General features: G+C 39.6%; 1 protein-coding gene across 8 annotated transcripts in view; it reads left to right on the forward strand.

The window, feature by feature from the left end:
• ARHGEF26 (Rho guanine nucleotide exchange factor 26) overlaps positions 1-22,252 on the forward strand; it is a 139,123-nt gene that overhangs the window by 55,557 nt on the left and 61,314 nt on the right. For 4 of the 8 annotated variants that reach the window (XM_054681194.2, XM_054681197.1, XM_054681193.2 and 1 more), the window contains exons 7-10: positions 13,535-13,630; positions 14,146-14,298; positions 17,746-17,875; positions 21,104-21,178. In XM_054681194.2, the coding sequence (XP_054537169.1) occupies positions 13,535-13,630; positions 14,146-14,298; positions 17,746-17,875; positions 21,104-21,178 (454 nt within the window). The remainder of the gene's footprint in view (positions 1-13,534; positions 13,631-14,145; positions 14,299-17,745; positions 17,876-21,103; positions 21,179-22,252) is intronic. The other 4 variants (XM_054681196.2, XM_016942197.3, XM_063807276.1 and 1 more) reach the window with 1 other exon arrangement.

A 22,252-nucleotide genomic window follows, 5' to 3' on the forward strand; every position in this document is an offset into this window, starting at 1 on the left:
AAAAGGGAGAAGAGTAAATACCATAAAAAGCCCATTGCAGAAGGTGTGTGTTTCAAAGCCAGGGTAGAGAAATAAGTAAGGGATGCATGTATAAAACAGAACAACATTGGTGAAATGTGACTGTTTATGGTTTACGAATTAGTGATTGGCAGCAGGAAACATAGATTTAAGAATATACATGCTACAGAAATTTCCCTAAAGAAGTAACGTATTTTATAATTCTAAATTTACTGTTATTAAAGTTAGAGGCTGCCAGCAGCTTGGCTATGGTCAAATGCCAGGTAAGATTTTGGGATATGAAACATTTGACCCTTCTGAACTGAGTTCACATGCATTGGACCTCTCCGAAAGCCTTGTAAGAGGGTATAAAAGCAAACTTTCCTTAGCTTCCTACAAGTGAAACCATTATTTCCTCTTACCAGGGTACCTTGCATGGTGATTAGGCAGAAGGATAAGAGTTGTGATGTGTTAAAGGCTGTGCAGGACTGGCTTTAGTGTGGACATAACTGTCTCTAATTCCCTGGTGTGACTGGAGTGGGGGACATTTTGGCTGAATTCCCTCTCACTGACCCTACAAATACAAAGATGCTTAACATTCCACATCTCTCAGCCATTTGGATCTATAGAGTGGTTTCGGATTGCGTTCCATCAGGCCTGGAATTCCCTGAAGGCACTTTAGGGTCTGCCAATTTGGGTGTCAGGGAAGCAAATAACTGGGCCCTGGGCCTCCTGACCCTGCTACAAGCAGAACAGCTCTCTTTTATTGTGGAAGTCTTGGGACTTTTCATAAGATTCACTTGAAAAGGGATGAAACACACACAAAATCCACTATCTGGGGAAGCAGGAAAAGAGAGCATTCTGTATGTGAACAGAACTAGCTGATACAAGCCCCGGCCCTCCATCCATTTCTCTAGCTGCTGCACTTATTAAAAGGGCTTTATTGGCCAGGTACAGTGGCTCACACCTGTAACAATCCCAGCACTTTGGGAGGCTGAGGCAGGCAGATCACGAGGTGTGGAGTTCGAGACCAGCCTGGCCAACCTGGTGAACCCCTTGTCTCTCCTAAGAATACAAAAATTAGCCTGGCATGGTAGTGGGCACCTGTAATCCCAGCTACTCGGGAGGCTGAGGCAAGAGAATCGCTTGAACCCGGGAGGTGGAGGTTGCAGTGAGCCGAGACCACGCCACTGCACTCCAGCCTGGTTGATAGAGTGAGACTCCATCTTAAAAAACAATAAATAAATAAATAAAAATAAAAGCTTTATTGAGATCACAATTCATATGCCATACAAATAACCCATTAAAATTGTATAATTTAGTGATTTTTAGTATAGTCATAGATTGTGCAACCATCACCAGAGTTTTATGATTTCATCACCTCAAAAAGAAATGCCCTACCCATTAGCACTCACTCCGCATTTCCCCCCACACTTCCCCAGCTCTAGGCTGCCACCAGTCTACTTTCTGTTTCTATAGATTTGACTGTTCTGGAGATTTCATATGAATAGAAAATATAAAATGTGGTCTTTTATGACTGCTTTCTTTCACCTAGCATAAAGTTTTCAAGGTTTATCCATATTGTAATGTGTAAGTACCTTTCATTGCTGAATAATATGTTATTGTGTGAATATATCACATTTTATTTATCCATTCATTAAGTGATGGATATTGGGTTCTTTTTTCTTTTAAATTATGCTGCTATGAACATTTGTGTTCAAGTTTTTGTGCTTTAGATCTTTATTTCCCTCGGGTATGTACTTAGGAGTGGAATTGAAGGGTCATATGGAAACTATGTTTAACATTTTGAAGAACTGCCGGCCTCTTCTTAAGTGGATATGTGTAGACTTGGCAGCTGCCCTCTTTACCACCTTTGCACCTCAGTTCAGCCTTTTCCAGCCCTACATCCTGCCCTTCACCCTGCTCCCTCCAGGGTTACTTTCCTAAAATACCAGAAACCCTAGTGGTTCTCTTGTTACTTTGAAACAAATTGAAACTCTCTAATAGGGCATTTCGAGTTCTACACGGTCTAGGCCCAGGCTATGTTTATAATTTCATTTAATAGTAATTTCGAAGTTCTTGTGTAGATGTTTCATTATACAAGCACTAGATGTTTCATTATACAAGTCAGTGATTATTGAACTTCTTTTAGTTATGGACCCCTTTGAAAATCATCCAATAGCCATACGTTTCTTGCTTCCTCAAAAAAAAAAATGCATGTATAATTGTACTGACAACAACAAACCTGGCATGCAAGTTCAGAGAGTTTGTGATTGCTCTGGCACCATTAGCAAACCATGAAGTTCACCAGCACATTGCCTGGGCACAATCTGAGTGTTCTGTCTTTGTTCAAACTACTCTCTCACCTCTCTTCTCCCTTTTCTCCTGCCTTTCTCCTTCCTGCTGATTGCCTAATGAGAAGCTTTCTTGCTTTTTAGAGTATCTTTCAGAGAATCTGCTGGAAAGGAGGGTGGTTTGGCTCCTTTTTCCACCACTGCTGCTCCACAGTTGTGTGTGCAGTCCTGCAGCAGGGCCTTGAGGGAATTGAACAGAGAGGGCTAGCTTCTCTGAGAACTAGATGGTGAGTGCCATGAAGACAGAGACTTTTGTTGGAATTGTCCTGGGCTGTGTATTTTATGTGTCTAGAATAGAGCCAGGCACATAGTAGGCATTCACTAAGTAGTCACTGAAAGAATGGGTAGGGAAGGGAATTGGGTCTGGAACCATCAGCTTTCTGGGATGGATGAAGCTATATATAGTAGGGCCCATGAGTTACAAGGGACCCGTATGCAGATACTGGATGTTGGTTACTGGGAATGGAACAAGAGGTTAGAAGAGGGTTTCTAAGACAGATTAAGAGGATGTATTAGTTTTCTATTGCTGCTGTAACAAATTACAACAAACTTAGTGGTTTAAAACAACACAAATTTATTCTTTTTCCATTCTGAAGGTGGGAAGTCTGAAATCAATTTCACTGGGCTAAAGTCATGGTGTCACTAGGCTGTTTCCTTCTGGAGGCTGTAGGGGAGAATCCGTTTTCTTGCCTTTTTCAGCTTCTAGAAGTCACTTTTGTATCGTGGCTTATGAATTTTTCTGTCTTCAAAGCCTACTGTGTACCATCTTCTCTGATTTCTACTTCTCTTCTGACTCTTATCCTCCTGTCTCCCTCTTATAAGGACCTCTATGATTACTTTAAGCCCACCTGGATAATCCAGGATGATTTTCCCATCTCAGTATCATTAATTACATCTATAAAATCACTTTTACCATGTAAGATAACATATTCACAGGACATGGACATTTTTGAGATGATGGACATAAATAATGGACATGTACATGGCCATCATTTAGCCTGCCACAGGGGGCTTTAAAAATAAACATGGCGCCCTTTGTGTTTTTGCCAAGTGTGTCTGTGCCTTGCTCAGGGCTTCTTAATTGTGGCATGACTTCTTCCTCACAATGATTACGCTAAGGCCAAGGACAGCGTTTGCATGTAAAGAAATGTTCCACCACTTCTCAGTTGCTGAGAACTGTTAGTTTTCCCTGGTTCATTTCTCTCCCACATGTAACTCACTGGGGAGGTACCAACACAAAGGACTTAAAAAGGTCTGTGCTGCATCCTCCTCTAATTTTTTCATTGATAAGTACCTACTACATTTTTAAAAAGTTGATGAGAAAGTGTTTACCTGTGATTCTGAGCAGATCTGGTGTATGGCAGGATTATGTTACACCTGTCCACCCAGACTTAATGGAAATACAGTATAGAATGAGGCTTGCTGTCCTTGAACTGCATGAACTAGAAAATGAAGAAAGCCTGCTGGCATTATTTAAAAGACTTGTGAATTCTATGAATTCATATAGGAGGAAAAGGCATTTTATTGCACTTTAAATGACAATTAATGTTAACGAGCGTGTACCATGTACCAGATCATGTTCTAAGCACTTAACATGTTTTAGCTCATTTAGTCAGCATGAGAACCTAATGAGACCATACCATTAGATTCCCATTTTGCAAATAAGGAAATAAAGGCATGATATGGGGACATAAAATTGCCTAAGGGTATATGGCTAATAAAAGAGGGAGCTGGGGTTTGAATCCAGGTGGTTTGGCTCCAGAGCTTGCACTTGTAACCAGTACCCTGCTAACATTTCCCAAAGAGGTGATGTGCATGGTACATGATTAGCCTTGCTAGTGCTACAGTATGTACAGTGTGGCAATCTGTGAAATGGACTTTGTCTGGAAGTGTATTCACTTACAGATACTATGGAGTTTACTCATGAGGTAACAGATCCCATCTCACCAATATCGAAGGAAAATGAAAACTTAAAGATTGGGAAAAAGAGAGGGTGGAAAGTCTGGTCTTTCGTGTTGAGGAGGTGATTTGGAAACCTAATAAGCACACTTTCCCTCTTTTCATTGTTTTATTCTCACTATCTTTGATTTACAAGACCTTTTCTTCCTGGCATGCTTCCTTTTTCTCTTGGTTGCCAGTGGTCTTTCTTGGGCTGATTACTGTCTGTAGCAGGACTGAAGGTTGGCCCTGTCTTCTCCACTCGTTTGTTTTGTTTCAATAGATGAATAAATGGAAATTTTTCATTTCCAAATCTACTTAAAATCAGGGCAAGGACTTATTTACCCCATACTTCTTATTCTTCTGATGCTTTGCTAATCCATGCTAATAATATTTAAAAAGAAAGTATTTTAAAGCCTTTGATTAAAGTTGAAGGGGAGGGTTTTGTGAAAGGGGTAAACTGGAATCAGCTGCTTCATATGAGCTGGAGCAGGATTGGAAAATATCAGAAAGGAAGTGAAATCCTATTTCCCTCACATAGACAAGCATCATTTTCCTTAGGATATTATGGCTTAGGAAATTGACCTCTAGAGTTTTTCAAAATTCTGTGCCCTGGTTCCATTTTTTTGTGTGTTTGTTTGTTTTGTTTTAATGAAACTGATGGAAGCCACAGAAAGCATTTCTTTTTTTTTTGGAAGACAGCTTTCGGGGGGCATATTTAATAAAGAAAGCGTGAGATACAAGGATTTGGGGCTCACTTTAAATGTTATTTTTACCATTGGCTGAATTTGGATTTGAATTATCATGGGTGCTCCCTGAAAAAGAATTGGAAATAGTGCCCAAAGAGAAATGTGTTCTTTCCTGTACTGATTTTTATCCCAGAATGACCAGTCCACAATAGGAAAGGGGGCTTTGGCATGCAAAAGCTTTTTCGTTTTACTTGACTTCATTCCAGTATTCTGTAAATTCATTCTTGGTGCAGTTTCCAAGCAGCAACTAAGAATCCACATTCTCCCAGTTTGTTTATAATTTATTATTTATACCCCAACTGCATCCATAAAAGGCTCAAGGAAACTTACAATAAAATACATGTACTCAATGAGACTGTTTAAGTGGGAAACAAAACAAGGCAAACAAGGCAAACAAGGCAGGGTTGAAGAGAGCAAGCATGCCTAGCCACTTCTGTAAGAGGTACTATGAGTGAGGATTAAACAGCAATTCCCTTCTGAGCAGCCAAAATGAAAAGGTCACATAATTGGTTTTATAGCAATCGTATCCTAAAAGCAAATGTTCCTTAGAAGTTAGAAACCTTTCCTAAGGTTGAGTTTTCAAGAATTTTTGCCAGGCCATGGATTAGCAAAACTGTTCTTGAAGATACAAGCCTGGCATGGAGGCTGCTGTGTAAGGAGTATAAACTTCCACACGTTATATTTGCCAACCTGATTCTGACAGCTGGGAAAGCTGGCCTCTCAGCAGAGCTCACCCCCATCAGAAGTGATAATTAATGTGGTTATTAAATCATGCCTGGTAGACACTTGCTTTGTATTTTTTCTCATTGTTCTCCTTGGAAGAATGCACTTTAATAGTGGGGCAAGGAAGAATAATAGGTACCTAGTATTGATTCATTCAGCACATCTGTTGAGTGTTTACTCTTTGTTAGGCGCTGGAGATCCCGGGGTGAACAGGAATACTTGTCTGTGTCTTCATGGTCATATATAAAATTAGGGGTCAGTTTTCATTAGATGGAAATTAATAGTTATATCCACATTTAAAAAATGTAATTATAAATTGAAAAGCTCTCTGTAATAACCCAGAGCATCTCAGGCCCAAGCATTCACAGACCGTTTTCTCTTCTAAGGATGTTATGATAAGAGTGTTGGCATATGTTTTCTGTCATTCATTATCCCTATTTCTGAGGAGTGTTATCCTCATTTCTGGGACAAATTAAAATATGGGTGAATGCATTTGAGTAGCACTGAAACAAAAGAATCAAGCGTGCAGGTTACCATGGGAACAAGTTCCTTTTTCTCCACTTTATTTCTGTGAGGCAAGTTCAGATGATAAATACTTTAAATGGTCATTTTTAGGCAAAAACTCAGTCTTAATAGTATTAGAATTTCAAGGTCTTTTTTATACTGTTTTCCTATATTTGTATGGTCTTGTATATATTCCTTCTAGCAAATACATTATCAATAAGAGGAAGGGCTAAGTAAGTTGGAGCCTTAACTGATATGGAAGAGTTGAGGGACACTTGGTTTTGTAGTCTGTCTTTGCCTCTCCCTCCCCTGGCCCCCAGTACGCCTCTCCTTCTTTGGGATTTGCCGGGTGCCTTGAACTGAAGGTGTCTGTGCAGAGCTGGATTTAAATCTAAGCAGGCTCTGTGTTGTGTGGTATTAAGGCTAAGAAAACCCTTTGATTCAAAGACCAGAAAATACCCTTAGCTTGTGTCTTTTACCTCAGTCTCTGCCATATATCCAGGCTGATCTCAAAGGTTTAACAGGATGATAAGAATTGTTTAACAAAAATTATCCTAGAGATTTTAAGGACCAAACAGTAGCGATCAGAATGGGAATGAGAACTACCAGAGCATTTTTGTTTAGAACTCTTTTTTCCCCTCATATCCCAAACCACTTTTAATTTCTTATCCTCTTATTATCAATCCAGAGATAAAATTTCAGAAGAAAAGGCTAAAATAGAATGTGAGAAGACATATAGTCTGCTGAAAAGGAAGTCTCTTGAGACCTTTACCAGATCAGGATGTTGGTAGGATATTTTCTGATTGAGAAGCAACTGTCCTATATTTGTGTCGAATCAACACATTTCCTATCACTGTTAGTCTCTGGTGAAGGATTCATCGATGAGCTTCATCTTCCTCATCATTGATTTTGATGTATTGTTAATGGCTGCCTGGAGTGCAAACTCTGCATGTAGGCAGAGTTCCAGACAGTTACTGATGCCTGCCATGGGTTAGTGGCGGTGCGCTTGCTATGCTTTTATTCTCCCTGATCCAGTATGTCAAAAGAAACTGACTTCAACCTTCAGTGTCAATGTGACCACCAAAAAAATTCCAAATAAAGCAGCCCCAAATCTTACTTACCGGCAGCAGAATATAAATTCATTTTGGTAGAGTACAGAATGTTCTGTATTAGGAAAGTATTTCCAGCAGCACATACTTTGCTGCCACTTATCTGGAATCTTTCTTTGTTTAGGGAAGATATTTTATTATATAACAGCAACTTAGACATGTGAAACCTGCCTGGTATGTTACAAGTCTCCAGCCTAAGTGAATATGACCTTCTCTGGTAGGATACTGCAGCCATTTAGATTGACAGCTCATTTAAGTGGGGGAGACGTCCAAGAATGATTTCAGTTTGCTTTAGGCAGATGGATATTAATGAAGAAAAAGTACCTTGAAAGGATGCCATTCTGAGGAGGGCGCAGGACAGCGGCATTGATTATAACCAGAGCTCCTTTTTTTCTGTGTTTCCAGAGCTAGAGTGCTGAGTGCTGCGCTGCTTAGTCTCTCTGGCATCCTTCTGAATTGGATAGGGGAGGGGCTGGTCTGGCAGGTTTTTCAGAAAATGCAGCTGGCATTGAAGAAACTCCGATTGGACTGGGTCTCTCTTTAGTAATCCTAATTGAAGAATTGTAAAGACTTGTGCTGGGAGTTTGTGTCTTCATTGGTGGCCCTTCCTGTACCTAGCACAGTTCTGGGAAGCCAACTTGTGGTCAATTAAATATATGTTGACTTATCAGTGATAAAAGCAAGGTAGAGACCGACCCAATTTGTGGGTATTACTTTCTTAGTAAAATAATAATAGAACAAAATTCTTTTACATGTTTCACCTTTATCATTTTCTATTTAAAAGAATAAATTTCATTTGTTTATGTATTCACTGATCGAATATTTGACTGTCTCCTATATTCCAGGTACTATGGCCAAGTCTGGGTGGGTGGGTGGTTGGGTGTGTGTGTGTGTGTGTATATACACACACAATATATATATACACACACACTATATATATATATATTATATATATTATATATATAATATATATATAATATATATTATATATATTATATATAATATATATATTATATATATATAATATATATTATATATATATTATATATAATATATATATTATATATATATAATATATATATTATATATAATATATATATTATATATATATAATATATATATTATATATAATATATATATTATATATATATAATATATATATATATAGTAGTGAACACAACAGACATGGCCCCATCCTCTAAACCTTGCTGAGAGAGACAAAAGTAAACAAAAATTATAAAAGAATTAATTGCCATCATAGTAGGTACACTGAAGAAAATACATGGGGATTTATGAAGTCATAGAACAAGAGAACTTAGCCTATCCCAGCAGGTTCAGGGAAAGCTTCCTGGAATAGATGAAATTTAATCTGATGCATGAAGGATGAGTGGGATTCATGAGGCAAAAAGGGGAGCGAGAATAGGAGGGCCAAAATGAATAACCCCCAGAGGGCTTCACAGGGCACCTGTAAACCAATAGATGATCACACTGGGTCATCCAGGACCAGAGCACATTGCTGGCTGTGATTCTCCTGATTATCTTTCTTGGAGGCTGAACCTGATATGGTTGCTGACCCTTCTGTTGTCTGCACATTTTGTCATGGCGTGGATCTTACTGCAAACATCTGCACTATGTTGATTTGTGTAATTTATTTGCTGAGACCATTCAACATTAATCTTGGAACATGATCTTTTTCTTTTCAGTTCCAGCTGCTACTCTTCTTGCTGGATGTCTTAGTTGAGGGTTGGCCAGTAGTAACAGGTGGGCAAAATCAGCTCACCGCTGAGAGCTGAGGCAGCAGGTGTTTTGGTTCAAGCACAGGGTCTGGCTCTGGTTTCAAATGAAGTTGTGACTTAAGCACTCTTTGCCTTGGTTTTCTTATCTATAAAATGGGTATAATGACCATCTCATAAAGCAGGCTCGCTGTTGGTTTTGTTTTTTCCTCAAAAATGTAGTGCCACATTTAAGATCATCACATAATAAAGCAACCACAAAAGACCTAAAAAAAATCCCTGCAGTTTTAAAAAATGTTAGAAGAAAGGTTACTAGACCATAAGCAGGCTCCACATCAGGCTCTTTTTTCAAACATGGGTTTTAGCTGAATCATCTTGAACCTCCTGGGAGGTGGACCTTATATGTTTGGTAGGACCATTATCTGCACAGCTGAGGAGCTCACCTTGGCAGACTGCAATCATTTAAAGCACTCATTTGAAGTATGGGTGTGATTTTGCTTGTGATGGTGAGTTAACAGCCAAACAGGGCTAACTTGTGTTTCTGGTTAGGAGGGAATGTTTCTAGGCAGCTTTTCCTGGTCCACAGAAGGTTTCTCTTTAGTGGTGAGATTGGAAATGCTTTACAGGGAAAAAAAAAGATAAAGGTTGTGTAACATGATTGGTTATAAAACATGAACATCTTGGTAATACTACAAAGAGGAAATAAATGGAAGTAGTATCCCCGAAAAAAATTCATAGAACTTAAATACGTATTTCCATTAAAAAGTTGTCCTCCTCGTAAGCCAAATTATTTCATTCAAGTTTCATCCAGGGAACCAGAATACTTTTACTTTTGCTTCAGATTTGATTTGATTCACCGGCATTCTTGGTTCCCGAAATCATACCTCATTTTTTAGAAATACTTTCTTGATCTTTTTGTAGCTAACTCACTTAGTAAAGTATGCAAATTTTCCAAAATAACTAATAGATCATTTAACATAGAAAGCTTTAAATTATGTCTTAATTATGTCAATGTAAAAATAAAAGATGGGTGGTTTGGTTTATATTGAAGTAAGTAGCATAAACAGAAATTTAATTAGTACCTTATTTTTAATATCGTACTTTGGCAAACCTTTCACAGTGATAAATGAAATTTTCCTTTTTGTTGGGAAAAGCCAAGTTACTGTTGTTTTTGGTTATATAGTTGCATTCCTTCAGGCTGGTAACAGTGTAAGCTAAAGACAAATTGTAAGAGATACTTGCCTCAAGATATTTATATCCTAGAATTATATGATAATGGCCTTATGGTTTCTTCTTTTTTCAATTTTCTTTCTTTCTTTTTTTTTTTTTTTTTTTTTGAGACGGAGTCTCGCTCTGTCGCCCAGGCTAGAGTGCAGTGGCGCAATCTTGGCTCACTGCAAGCTTCACCTCCTGGGTTCACGCCATTCTCCTGCCGCAGCCTCCCGAGTAGCTGGGACTACAGGCGTCTGCCACCACCCCCGGCTAATTTTTTGTATTTTAAGTAGAGATGGGGTTTCACTGTGTTAGCCAGGATGGTCTCGATCTCCTGACCTTGTGATCCACCTACCTTGGCCTCCCAAAGTGCTGGGATTACAGGCGTGAGCCGCCGTGCCCGGCCTTTCAATTTTCTTTAAGCAATTTTCTTTACATTTGCATTACAAAACAGTTGGAGTTAAATGACAAATATTTCACATTTATATGAAAACAGCTAGAAATCAAATAGTCTTAACTATATAGTACCTAGAATTCCAGTTCCTCTGAATTTTCACAGATGTGTATTTTTAGCTGTCCATTAGACATCTCCAAGGCAAAATTAAATGGAGCTCTTCCTGCTGCTTCTCCCTGTTCCTAAATCTCTGTCTTCATTAATGGTTTAAGAACCCACTTTATTGACCGGGTGGAAACCTTGACCAGAAATCTCAGCATCTTCCTTGACTTCCCATCTAATGCGTTTCTTGAGTCTATTAATTTTATCTCCAGATTGTTACCCTATGCTGGGTCCTCTTGATTTCCCACTACCAGGCTTTATTGTCAGCTTGCCCAGATTAGCCACCTAACTGGCCTGCTTGCCATCTGTTCCTCCCTACTAGTAATCCATCCTTGCTCTGCTCCAGTTTTCTCGGATTGAGTGATTTATTGGCTTCCACACCTCCAGTGGTTTCTTATTGTCTACAGATTAATCGTAAACTTCCCAGCATGCAGTATAACCTCTGCAATCAAGCTCAAGCCTGCTCTGCAGTCTTCTTTCTGTGCCCTTGTTCCTCCTGGAGTGGAGTCTGTACCTCAGCTCCACTGAACTTCCCAGTTTCCCCAACCAGACCCATGTTGCTTCCACTGCCCGTTGTACTTTGCTCCCCTGCTCCCGTCATGTCATCCTTCGCACTGATAATCCAGCTTACACGTGTCCTTACCTGTGTTTACCACGAGAGTGGTCACTCTGCCCTCTGTTGTTTTCTTTGTAGGCCTCTTTGTTTTTTTACTCACCATACTTCTGACACCAAATGTGTGAATTTTTTTTTTATACCAACCAACTCTCTAACCCTTGAGACACCAATTGTGTGTCCTGCAGTTCCGTTCCTACAATTTAAGTTCCTACATTAACCAACCTGAGTTTGCATCACACTCCACAGGTTTAAGGTTTCAGCCCACAAAACTGCCCTCATTTAAGACGGCAGATGCAAGTATTGGGTCCCCAGGTTACCCACACTTCTCTTCTACTTGGCTACAAAGTTGTGGGGGGATTTCCACAATCCACCCCTATTTCAGGCCCTGATGATTTGCTAAAATGGCTCACAGAACTCAGGAAGGTACTCTACAATTTCTGCTTTATTATATAGGGTACGACTCAAGAACAGCCAAATACAAGGATTGTTATAGGGCAAGGCTGGAGGGGGTGCAGGTACTGCAGACCACCTAGTCCCTCTCAGGGCCTGCTACTCTCCCAGCACCTCAAGGTGTTCATCGACCCTCCCTAACCCCATCAGTTAAGGGTTATTGTGGAGGCTCCATTACATAGGCACTATTGATTAAATCATTGTTCCTTGGCAATTGAACTCAAACTCTTCTCTTCTTATGACTGGAGATAGGCAGGCATGGCTGAAAGTTCCAGCTCTGCAATCATGCCTTGGTCTTTCCGGCATGCGAGAGCCATGCTGAAGCTATCTAAGGGTCCCCAGCTACCAGTCATCTCACTGGCACACAAAAGACACTCCTGTCACTCTGGAGAGTCCAGGTATTTCAAGGAGCTGTGTTCCAAGGACCAGGGATGAAGACCAAATACTTATTATTACCACACCTGTGTTATAGATCCTGTATTGTAATTGGCTGCATGCCTCCCATCAACCGTTCCACTGTGAGTGTTGGGAGGGAAAGGATCATTTCTTACTAAATTTTGTTTAATGAACTAACCTCTCCTTGGCATATAATTCAGCTTCTTCTGTTTTGGTTCAGGTATTATGCTACCGTTTCTCTACACACACTTAGACACACACACACACACACACACACACACACACACACCCCTATACACATACTATTGTACAGTCAGTGTGGTTAAAATTCCACTGATAGGAATATACCCCAGAGACTTGAAAACAGACACAAGAATAGATATTCGTATGCAGATGTTCATAGCAGCATTATTCCAGGTAGCCAAAAACTAGAAACTACTCAAGTCTCCATCAGCAGATGAATGGATAAACAATTGCTATCTATATGACATATATAATGATATATATCATATGTGTGTGTATTATAGATATATACACTTGTATGTGTATATCTATTTAGGTGACCCTAAATTGCTATCTATTTATACACTAAATCTGGTAACCCTGGCCGGGTGCAGTGGCTCACGCCTGTAATCCCAACACTTCAGGAAGCCAAGGTGGGTAGATCAGTTGAGGTAAGGAGTTAGAGACCAGCCTGGCCAATATGGTGAAACCCCGTCTCTACTAAAAAACATAAAAATTAGCCAGGCATGGTGGCACATGCCTGTAATCCCAGCTACTCAGGAGGCTGAGGCAGGAGAATCACTTGATCCCGGGAGGCAGAAGTTGCAGTGAGGTGAGATAATGCCAGTGCACTCCAGCCTGGGTGACAGAGTGAGGCCCTTTCTCAGAAGAAAGAAAGAAAGAGGGAAAGGGAGGGAGGGATTTAAATATCATGTATATTATCAGATTTAAAATAATGTGATTGTTTTTATTTTGAGAAAAAAACATATAGTGTTAGATTTATTTCAGACTTTTTTTTTTTTTTTTTTTTTTTTTGAGACGGAGTCTCTGTTGCCAGGCTGGAGTCCAGTGGCGTGATCTCGGCTCACTGCAACCTCCGCCTCCTGGGTTCAAGTGATTCTCTTGCCTCAGCCTCCTGAGTAGCTGGGACTACAGCTGCGTGCCACCACACCTGTCTAATTTTTGTATTTTTAGGAGAGACGGCGTTTCACCATGTTGGCCAGGATGGTCTCGATCCCTTCAACTCATAATCCACCTGCTTCGGCCTCCCAGAGTGCTGGGATTACACATGTGAGCCACCACAACTCCTGGCCTCAGACTTATTTTTTAATCATTTATTTAGGTGTTTTGCTCATGTATTTTTCCATACAATAAAATATATAAGCATCCACTCCCCTTCCCATAAAGAATTCTTGAAAAATAATGAAATATGTTTAGTCTAAAGTACCTGAAGGCAGAGCAAATCAATGTTTGAAGCCAAACACTTGAAGCAATAACTTGATTTTTTTTTTTTTTTTTTTGGTTTTGTCTTGTCTTGAACTCCTGGCCTCAAGTGATCTTCCTGCCTCAGCCTCCCAAAGTGCTGAGATTATAGGCGTGAGCCACAATGCTCATCCTCAAGGAGGTGTTAATATGATAGATTTAAACTTAGATAAAATTTTTATAGATTTTAAAAATATTTTTTAGTTGGTACTGTGTACTGTTGAATTTTCAAACCCCGTGTAATAACATTACATGAGGCTAATCTGTTATCTGTTAGAGTGTATGAAAGAAGTGTAAATTTTTTTTTCCCTTTGGTTTTTCAGGTTCTTTATAGAGTTGGAAGCAAGACATCAGAATAATATCTTCATAGATGACATAAGTGACATTGTGGAAAAACACACAGCATCCACATTTGACCCATATGTGAAATACTGCACAAATGAAGTCTACCAACAACGAACACTACAAAAATTGTTGTAAGCAATGTCGAATGCTACAGTTTTAATCGTCTAACCTAGTTTTAATTAGGCTACATTGACTGAAATTAATTGATCTTTTGAATTGTATTTAGAAATGCCTCCTGATAGGCTATTTCCCAGAGGAGAAATGTTTAAGAGCATTACTTTTAGGGTGAGGGTGTTTAAGTAGAAAAATCTAGTGTGTAGAGAATTTTCTCTCTTATGAAATTATAGCTTGTTATTGATGTCCTTGTTTAGTGCTTCGTTGTTTTTAATTGTTGCAGGAAACAGAGGTGGTCCTCACTCTAAACCCGCAGTTTTCTAAGCTTTTTACTGGCAATTAAGTGGTTTTCCTGAGGCTTAGAGGGGATTCTTGAGTAGATTGAGCTAGAAGCTAAGATTCAGAGTTTTCTCTGCTATTCTGATCTCCCTCCGTTCAATTGACAACGATAATAAATTGTTCATAAAAATTGCTGATTATTTCCCCCCCCTTGGGTAGTTAGAGTTGAAGAGAGGAGGGAAGTTCTGAAGGAAAGCAGTAGAAAAAAATAATGTTCTTAAAGATTTCAGTTATGCAGCAAAAGAGTCAAGCATTAGATTTCCTGCCACATCTTTTCTTTTTGTCCTTTTTAGGTTACTGAGAGTTTTGATGTGATGCATATGCCATCTGTGTCCTTAAAAGAGTCACCAATTGTTCAGTAATGCCTATATGTATTTTAAAGGGTCCTGTTTATCACAAGTAGCTGTTTTACAGCACAGTTGTGCACTGCTGTAAACCCAGTTTGGGAGCTTAATGGCTGTTATCATTCTCACCCCCTCCTGTGAGTTGTGGCATTTATGACCACGGCATGGAGCTTCGGTCAACTTCTGTGCAATATGTGAGACCCCTATGGAGGAGTAGGGGTTGAGGATGACTAACTTATGGCTGCTTGGAGAAATAGTCAAAGCCTCTAAGCTGATGAGAAGGGCTGATGATGGCCCCCTTTTTCCTCCACATCTTCATGACATTTTCATATAGCCAGGGTGGAAAACACACAGCTGCTAACCCCAATGAGATTTTTAGTATAAAGCAGGGTTTGTTCGCACAATTGACATTTTGGACTGGATAAGTCTTTGTGGTGGGCTGTCCTATGCATTTTAAGATGCTTAAGGGCATCCCTGGCTTCCATCTGCTAGATGCCAAAAATCTCCCCAAACATTGCAGAAGGTCCCCTGAGGGTAAAACCACACCCATCACTTCCTCACTCCACCACGCCCTGGTGGGAACCGCTGCTATAGGAACAGAGGTTCTCTGTAACTGTTAGAGAATGCAAGTTCATGTCTGAAAACAAAGCCTTGAATTAGAGATAAATTTGGGTTTCATTTTGTTTTGCAGGATTTAAAAAATGTCACTAGGTACTGCTATACATCATGTGACTCTTAAAGGTTTTATCTAAATTAGCTTAATGATAACATCATCAGCACTTTCACGTGGCAATTAGTAGTGTTTTCAGGGGATTTGTTGCAGTTGATGTGATTTTTTTTTTTTTTTTTTTTGAGATGGAGTCTCACTCTGTCACCCAGGCTGGAGTGCAGTGGCGCAATCTTGGGTCACTGCAACTTCTGCATCCCAGGTTCAAGCGATTCTCCTGCCTCAGCCTCCCGTGTAGCTGGGACTACAAGTGCATGCCACCACACCCAGCTAATTTTTTGTATTTTTAGTAGAGACTGGGTTTCACCGTGTTAGCCAGGATGGTCTTGATCTCCTGACCTCGTGATCCACCTGTCTCTGCCTCCCAAAGTGCTGGGATTACACGCGTAAGCCACTGCGCCCAGCCCGCAGTTTATGTGAATTTAAGGTTAGAACAGTGGCTTTCAATTCTAGCTGCATGTTAGAAATGCCTTGGGGCCTGAAAATGAGCAAATGTACACTGTCCAGAATCCATCCCAGACTATTTAATCAGAACCTTTGGAAGGTGAGGGAGGGGACTGGGACCTGAGTTATTTAAATATGCAACTAATTTAGAGGTTTTTTTTTTTTTTTAACTTTCTAAAAATCTTGTCAAAGCTATCAGTAAAAGGAAACTTAAAACTTCTCAATTAGAGAAAATGGAAATGAATTGTTTCTGTATAATTTCTTTTCATTTGCTATTCTGGCATTCTCCCCCTCCCTGCTTTTAGTAGCAGCCTTGAACAAGATTATTTAATTTTCAAAATAACTTTTTTTTTTAAAAAAAATGACTGCTATTGTCACTATCCTGCTTCCTTCTCCCTTCATGGGAGTACAATATCCATCTACCTCCTACCCTCCTTGCCTTGGAAAGTGGCAGTGGAACTCTACAGAGCTCCTCATTGGATGAAGTGAGGTAACAGAGTGAGAAATGGGGGGACAAGAGTGTCAGATTTAACATTAGAAAACTTGGGTTTGAGGCCGGGCACAGTGGCTCACGCCTGTAATCCCACCACTTTGGGAGGCCGAGGCAGGTGGATTACTTGAGGCCAGGAGTTCGAGACTACCCTGGCCAACATGATGAAACCTTTTCTCTACTAAAGATACAAAAATTAGCTGGGCGTCATGGCACACACCTGTAATCCCAGTTACTTGTGAGGCTGAGGCATAGAATTGCTTGAACCTGGGAGGCAGAGGCTGCAGTGAGCCGAGATTGTGCCATTGCACTCCGGCCTGGGTGATAGAGCAAGACTCCATCTCAAACAAACAAACAAACAAACAAACCTGGGTTTGACTTCTGTCTTTGGCAGTTACTAAGTCATATTTACTTGGTGAGGTAGGGACCTTTCTGCATTCCATTTTCTTACTGGAATCCCTATCTGGCCTTCCTTAAAAGTTACGTAGGTGGTTCCACATGAAAGAATGTATGTCACGGTATCTCGCTAAGTTTCATTAAAATGTTATAGCAGCATTAATACTTCTCTTGCATTAACAGGAGAAAAAGAGGAATATTTCGACTGATGTGATGAAAAGGTTTTCTGTCTCAGAAAGAGGATCTTTGTGGCCTAAAGCCTCTGAAGTCCAGTCTAACTGTTAATTTCTTATGCCATTGTCTAGGGCTGGAGAAGTGGCTTAAAACATATTATTTATGATCTTATTAATGATATATGTTTATAGATGATTGGATATAAAAGACCTAGTCTGTATACTGATTTATGACCCATATATTCACCATTATGATACCGCAGCTTCTTCATTTGCTTACCTTCCACTTGTATAAATTTCTAGCTCCTACATGTTTTGCCTTATTGTTAATACTGTTATGTGAAATCCACATCTTATTATATTCAGCCTTGAATATGGCAGACAAGCCATTCGTATTTGCCAGTGTAATTATGTGCTTATGATATTTTCATACAGTTTAAAATAGTTGATGCTATATGGATTTATCACAGTATTTTGTAATACATTTTTACTTGCTGCTTAATTTGAGGAGGAAATATTTTGAAGTTTCTCTTTTCTTTGTTTTCCCTCAGAGCTACCAATCCATCCTTTAAGGAAGTATTGTCAAGGATTGAGTCCCATGAAGACTGTAGGAACTTACCCATGATCTCTTTTCTCATTCTCCCCATGCAGAGGGTGACCCGCCTTCCCCTGCTGATGGATGTAAGACATGACGGTGGCTTTTTCCTCTGTGGATAGCTGTGCTTCTCTAAATCTGATGTAGAAAATTATTATTATTCCACTTAAATTGATGCATATTTAAAGGTCTAAAAATCCCCCAATTAAGTGAGAAGGTGTTGTTTGTTCAGAAAGTCTCACCAGTATCTGATATCTCTGGAAATTATCTTTCATTTAGGCTTCTATGGTCATTCTGAAGAAATTGGATCTCATCACCCACTTACTCAGCATTTTTTGAAATAGGAAGAGTTGTGGCTTCTTTATGTCAGGAGGCCTGGATTCCAATTCTAGCTAAGCCATTAGGCATGTGACCTTGAGCAACTCAGTCTCTCTGGGCCTAAGATTCCTCAGACTGATCACTGAGATCCCTTCATCTATAATATTCCAAGGTGCCCTGGGGCTTCCATTTCATACAGGAATGAGAGTCTCTTCAGCATGACAAGGCATAGTACTGCCTGTATTATGCATTGTGCGAAGTGAGTGAGGAAAGCCCAGCTTCCTTCTTGTGTTAGGCAGCATTCATGAAGAAAGCAAGTGTTTGACTTTGAATCACGGCAAGACATGACTGGGAAAAGTGAGTAGAGTCTGCCTAGTAGTACGTGCAGCTGGAAAGACAGGTAGGCTATGGGCAGGAGAGCCTGCCACTGGCTGCACTGGAGCTGCTGCGGCAGCAAAAGAGAAAAGTGGGGTGGCTCGACACAGGTGCCATTCTAGCAGTGGACCACAGAGTGTCTTTTTGATCTAATTAGAAAATATTTTCTTACGATCCTACTTTAAAATTGGATCATAATGTTGATATAAGGTCAACTTTTTACATACCTGATTTTGACTAATCAAAACAAAGTAAAATATATATTAAAAATTATGATTAAGGTTACAAAGTAAATTTCACATTCTGTATCCCATTGTAAATTCTAAAATATATTCTTTAAAAATGCTGAAATTTTGAAATGTGTAAAAGCATGGGATCATGAGCATTTAGCTGACTGCTGCAGTTTTGGAGACGTTTTGTCAGGTATTTCAGGATTCATAGCACCTTGTGCTCCTCAAGTTTACTTCGATCTACTGCCTTTACACCTTCTCCACCCATCACCTGTAATTCAGGAACTTCCCCCCTGTGTACATATTGGGAAGCTTGCAGTTTTGAACATTTCACTTTCTGATTTTTTTTTGAGATCAGTATTTATCATGTTTAAAGGTAGAATGTGGCTAAGTTATCAAAATCGAATTTTTGCTTAAGAAGGAAACTTTGGTCCATATAAGGAAGTATTATTTCCAACATGACTATTTTTTTAAGCAAGAAGTGAATGCCTTGTAAATACAACATTTCTTGTAATATTAGACTTTTGAATTTTCAGGGTTTTCTTCTTCTGAAAATGCATTTTATTCCTCTTTGAGAATTGAAATAAAAGAACAAAAATAAATAAAATGCATTTTAAACATGTTTTCCAGATTTTACATATGCTGTGATGGCCAAGCCTTTTATATCCTCTTTAAATTTGAGAAAATTACTTGTATGGAATGGGACTCTAAAATCTAACACATTATGTTACACAGTGTTGGAGATTCATGCCATGATTGCTCAGTAGGCTTTAAACTTTTTTTAAGCCACAGACCCCCCCTTAAGATTCTGAGTAAAGCTATAGCTTTTCTTCCCAGAGAATATGTGTATGCACAAAATTTTACATAAAATATCAATATATGGAATCCAGCTAAGGATGCCTGCTCTCAGGGACATAAACCAGTATTTTTCATGCTGCTTTCATACCCATTAGTGGGCCATAAAACTGATTTTTGAATTATGAGCATATGTACGTTGCTCATAAAGTGGTTAAATATTGTTTCATAAAATCCTGGTTCATTTATGTGTGCATGTGTGCTGGTTGCAGTGTAAAAGTATTTCTTACAGTGAGTCATAGTCAAAAAATATAAGAACCTCCACAGATGGTGCACTCTGTGTCTCTCACATAGCAGATAGTTAAAAATCTTGATGCCTGACTTTCAGATGTCTTGGCTTGGTGCTTCTGTACATTTAAGGGACCAGTGACTTGCTAGTAGCCAACTACTTTCTACCTCTGCCTGATGCCTGTTGCTCTAATCTGTTTCTCATGTGTGGAAATCTGGCCATTTAGGCAGAATGTAAATGTATTTAAAATAGTGTCTCTTCAATTTTACCTCATTTGGAAATTCAGTTAAGCTTGTTAATTAAAATAAACACTTTCAGTAATTAAAGTGGTTCCCTGGGCTTTGAATGTGTGTGTATAGCTTTAAAGTTATATGTAATTAAATTTACCGTGAATTGACCCTGTTTGACCTGATTTTCCTATCACAAATGAAATTTCTCAGTATAAATATATCAACAGAAAACCTAGCAGGCTTTTTTTCCTTTGCTGGTTTTTTTGGGGTTTTTTTTTTTTTTTTGACTGTTTTTTCTTTGAGATGCTGTCACCCAGGAGTGCAGTCGTACGATCTCGGCTCACTGCAACCTCCACCTCCCAGGCTCAAGTGACCCTCCCACCTTAGCCTCCTGAGTAGCTGGGACCACAGGTGCACACCACCATGCCTGGCTAATTTTCTTTTAGTATTTTTGTAGAGACGGGGTTTTTCCATGTTGCCCTGGCTCCTGGACTCAAGTATTCTGCCTGCCTTGGCTTTCCAAAGTGCTGGGATTACAGACATGAGCCACTGTGCCTGGCTGTTCTTTTTATTCAAAATGTATCATCTATAAATATAATTGCCTCTAATAATAATGATTATAATGGTGATAATTAAAGTAACTCTTATTTATTGAGGGCATACCGTATGCCAGGCACTAATAAAGAACTTTACATAAATTATCATTAACACTTCTAACAACCTTGTGATGTAGCCGGCATCACCCCAGTTTTACAGATGAGGAAAGAGAGGCTTATAAAGATAGAGTTAGTGACTTGCTCAAGATTTGATAACTAGTAAGGGCAGACCTGGGATTTGAAACCAGGGTTACCCACCTCTGAATTCTATCTTTCTTAACCATTCCCTGGATGGACTTGGATCCTGTGTTTAAAGATTATTTCCTGGTTTTTAAATTGGGTTTTAATATTATCCTCATACTCATCCGTAATATCGTGTTTGGCATTGTTTGCTATGAGTAAAAGGATATGGCTGGACATTGGTTTTATTTTACTTAATAAAATAGATCAATAAATTTTGTTCACTTTTATTTCATTACAGACTATCTGTCAAAAAACACCTAAGGACTCTCCGAAGTATGAAGTCTGCAAAAGAGCCTTGAAGGAAGTTAGCAAGGTAACTGTTGGGTGACAGTTTGTTTGTAAGACAGGAAACCATTCAGTTAGCTCAGACACAAAGTGTGTCTTGGCTTGATGCTGAAAACTGGTAGAGTCTCACAGCCATTTGTACAGCGTTCTTTAGGTAGTTGCAAAACAAAATCATATTTGCTATACTCAAGTGAAGTTGGTATTTTTACTGTTTCAGACAGTTTTGTTTTAAGAGCCTACAGATACCTCATTTTCTTTTGGTGGCTGAATAGCTGTTTATTCATTTCTCGTTCAGTAAATGTTTATTGAGTATCAACCACTGTGCCAAGAATGATGCCAGTTCTTGGAAATGCAGTGATGAGTGAGACACGTGTAGTCACTGTGCTCGTGGAATGTGCAGTGGAAAGAGGAGGGCAGACATTAAATAGAGTTACAATGAAGGGTGGTGGGTGATGTGATAGGGAAGTCCACAGTGGTGTCTAAGCTGAGACCTAACACAGGAGTGGCTGTGAGCCCAGGATTGGGGGAAGAGAGTGTCTCAGGTATGTGTAGAGGTCCAAAGGCAAGAAAATATTGGAGATTTTGAAGAACTGGAATGTTCTCCGTGTGGCTAGGATGCAATCTGAGAGACAGCACTAGGGAACCAGCTGTGTGGGGCCTTGTTATACATGTTAGGCTGTTGGGGGCCTGATCTTAAGATGATGTAGAGGCTAAATTCATGTATTATGAAGATGATAGTGGTGATGGGGCCAGTTCTGAGGCCGGTGATAGTTGATTAGGCAAGGGATGGCAGTGGCCCCTATTGACATGATGGTAAGGTGGTGAGAAGTCTACCTGTATACTGGGGAGGCAGACTTGGAAACTGATTGGGTGAGCACATTTCAGGACAGAAGTCAAGGAATATTGTCTGTGGCTTGGGCAGCAAGGTAGATGCTCTTCCTTCATCTACGATAGAAACATAGGGAGAGTGGATAAGTTCCATTTGGGTTGTGTTGTCATTGAGATTCCTATAGAACATCCAAGTTGGCTAAATAAACAAATCAGAAGCTCAGAGAGGAGACCTGAACTGGAGACATGGAATTGGGAATCATCAGCATATGGA

This window comes from Pan troglodytes, chromosome 2 (assembly GCF_028858775.2).
Source record: "Pan troglodytes isolate AG18354 chromosome 2, NHGRI_mPanTro3-v2.0_pri, whole genome shotgun sequence".
In the NCBI taxonomy this organism is placed as follows: Eukaryota; Metazoa; Chordata; class Mammalia; order Primates; family Hominidae; genus Pan; species Pan troglodytes.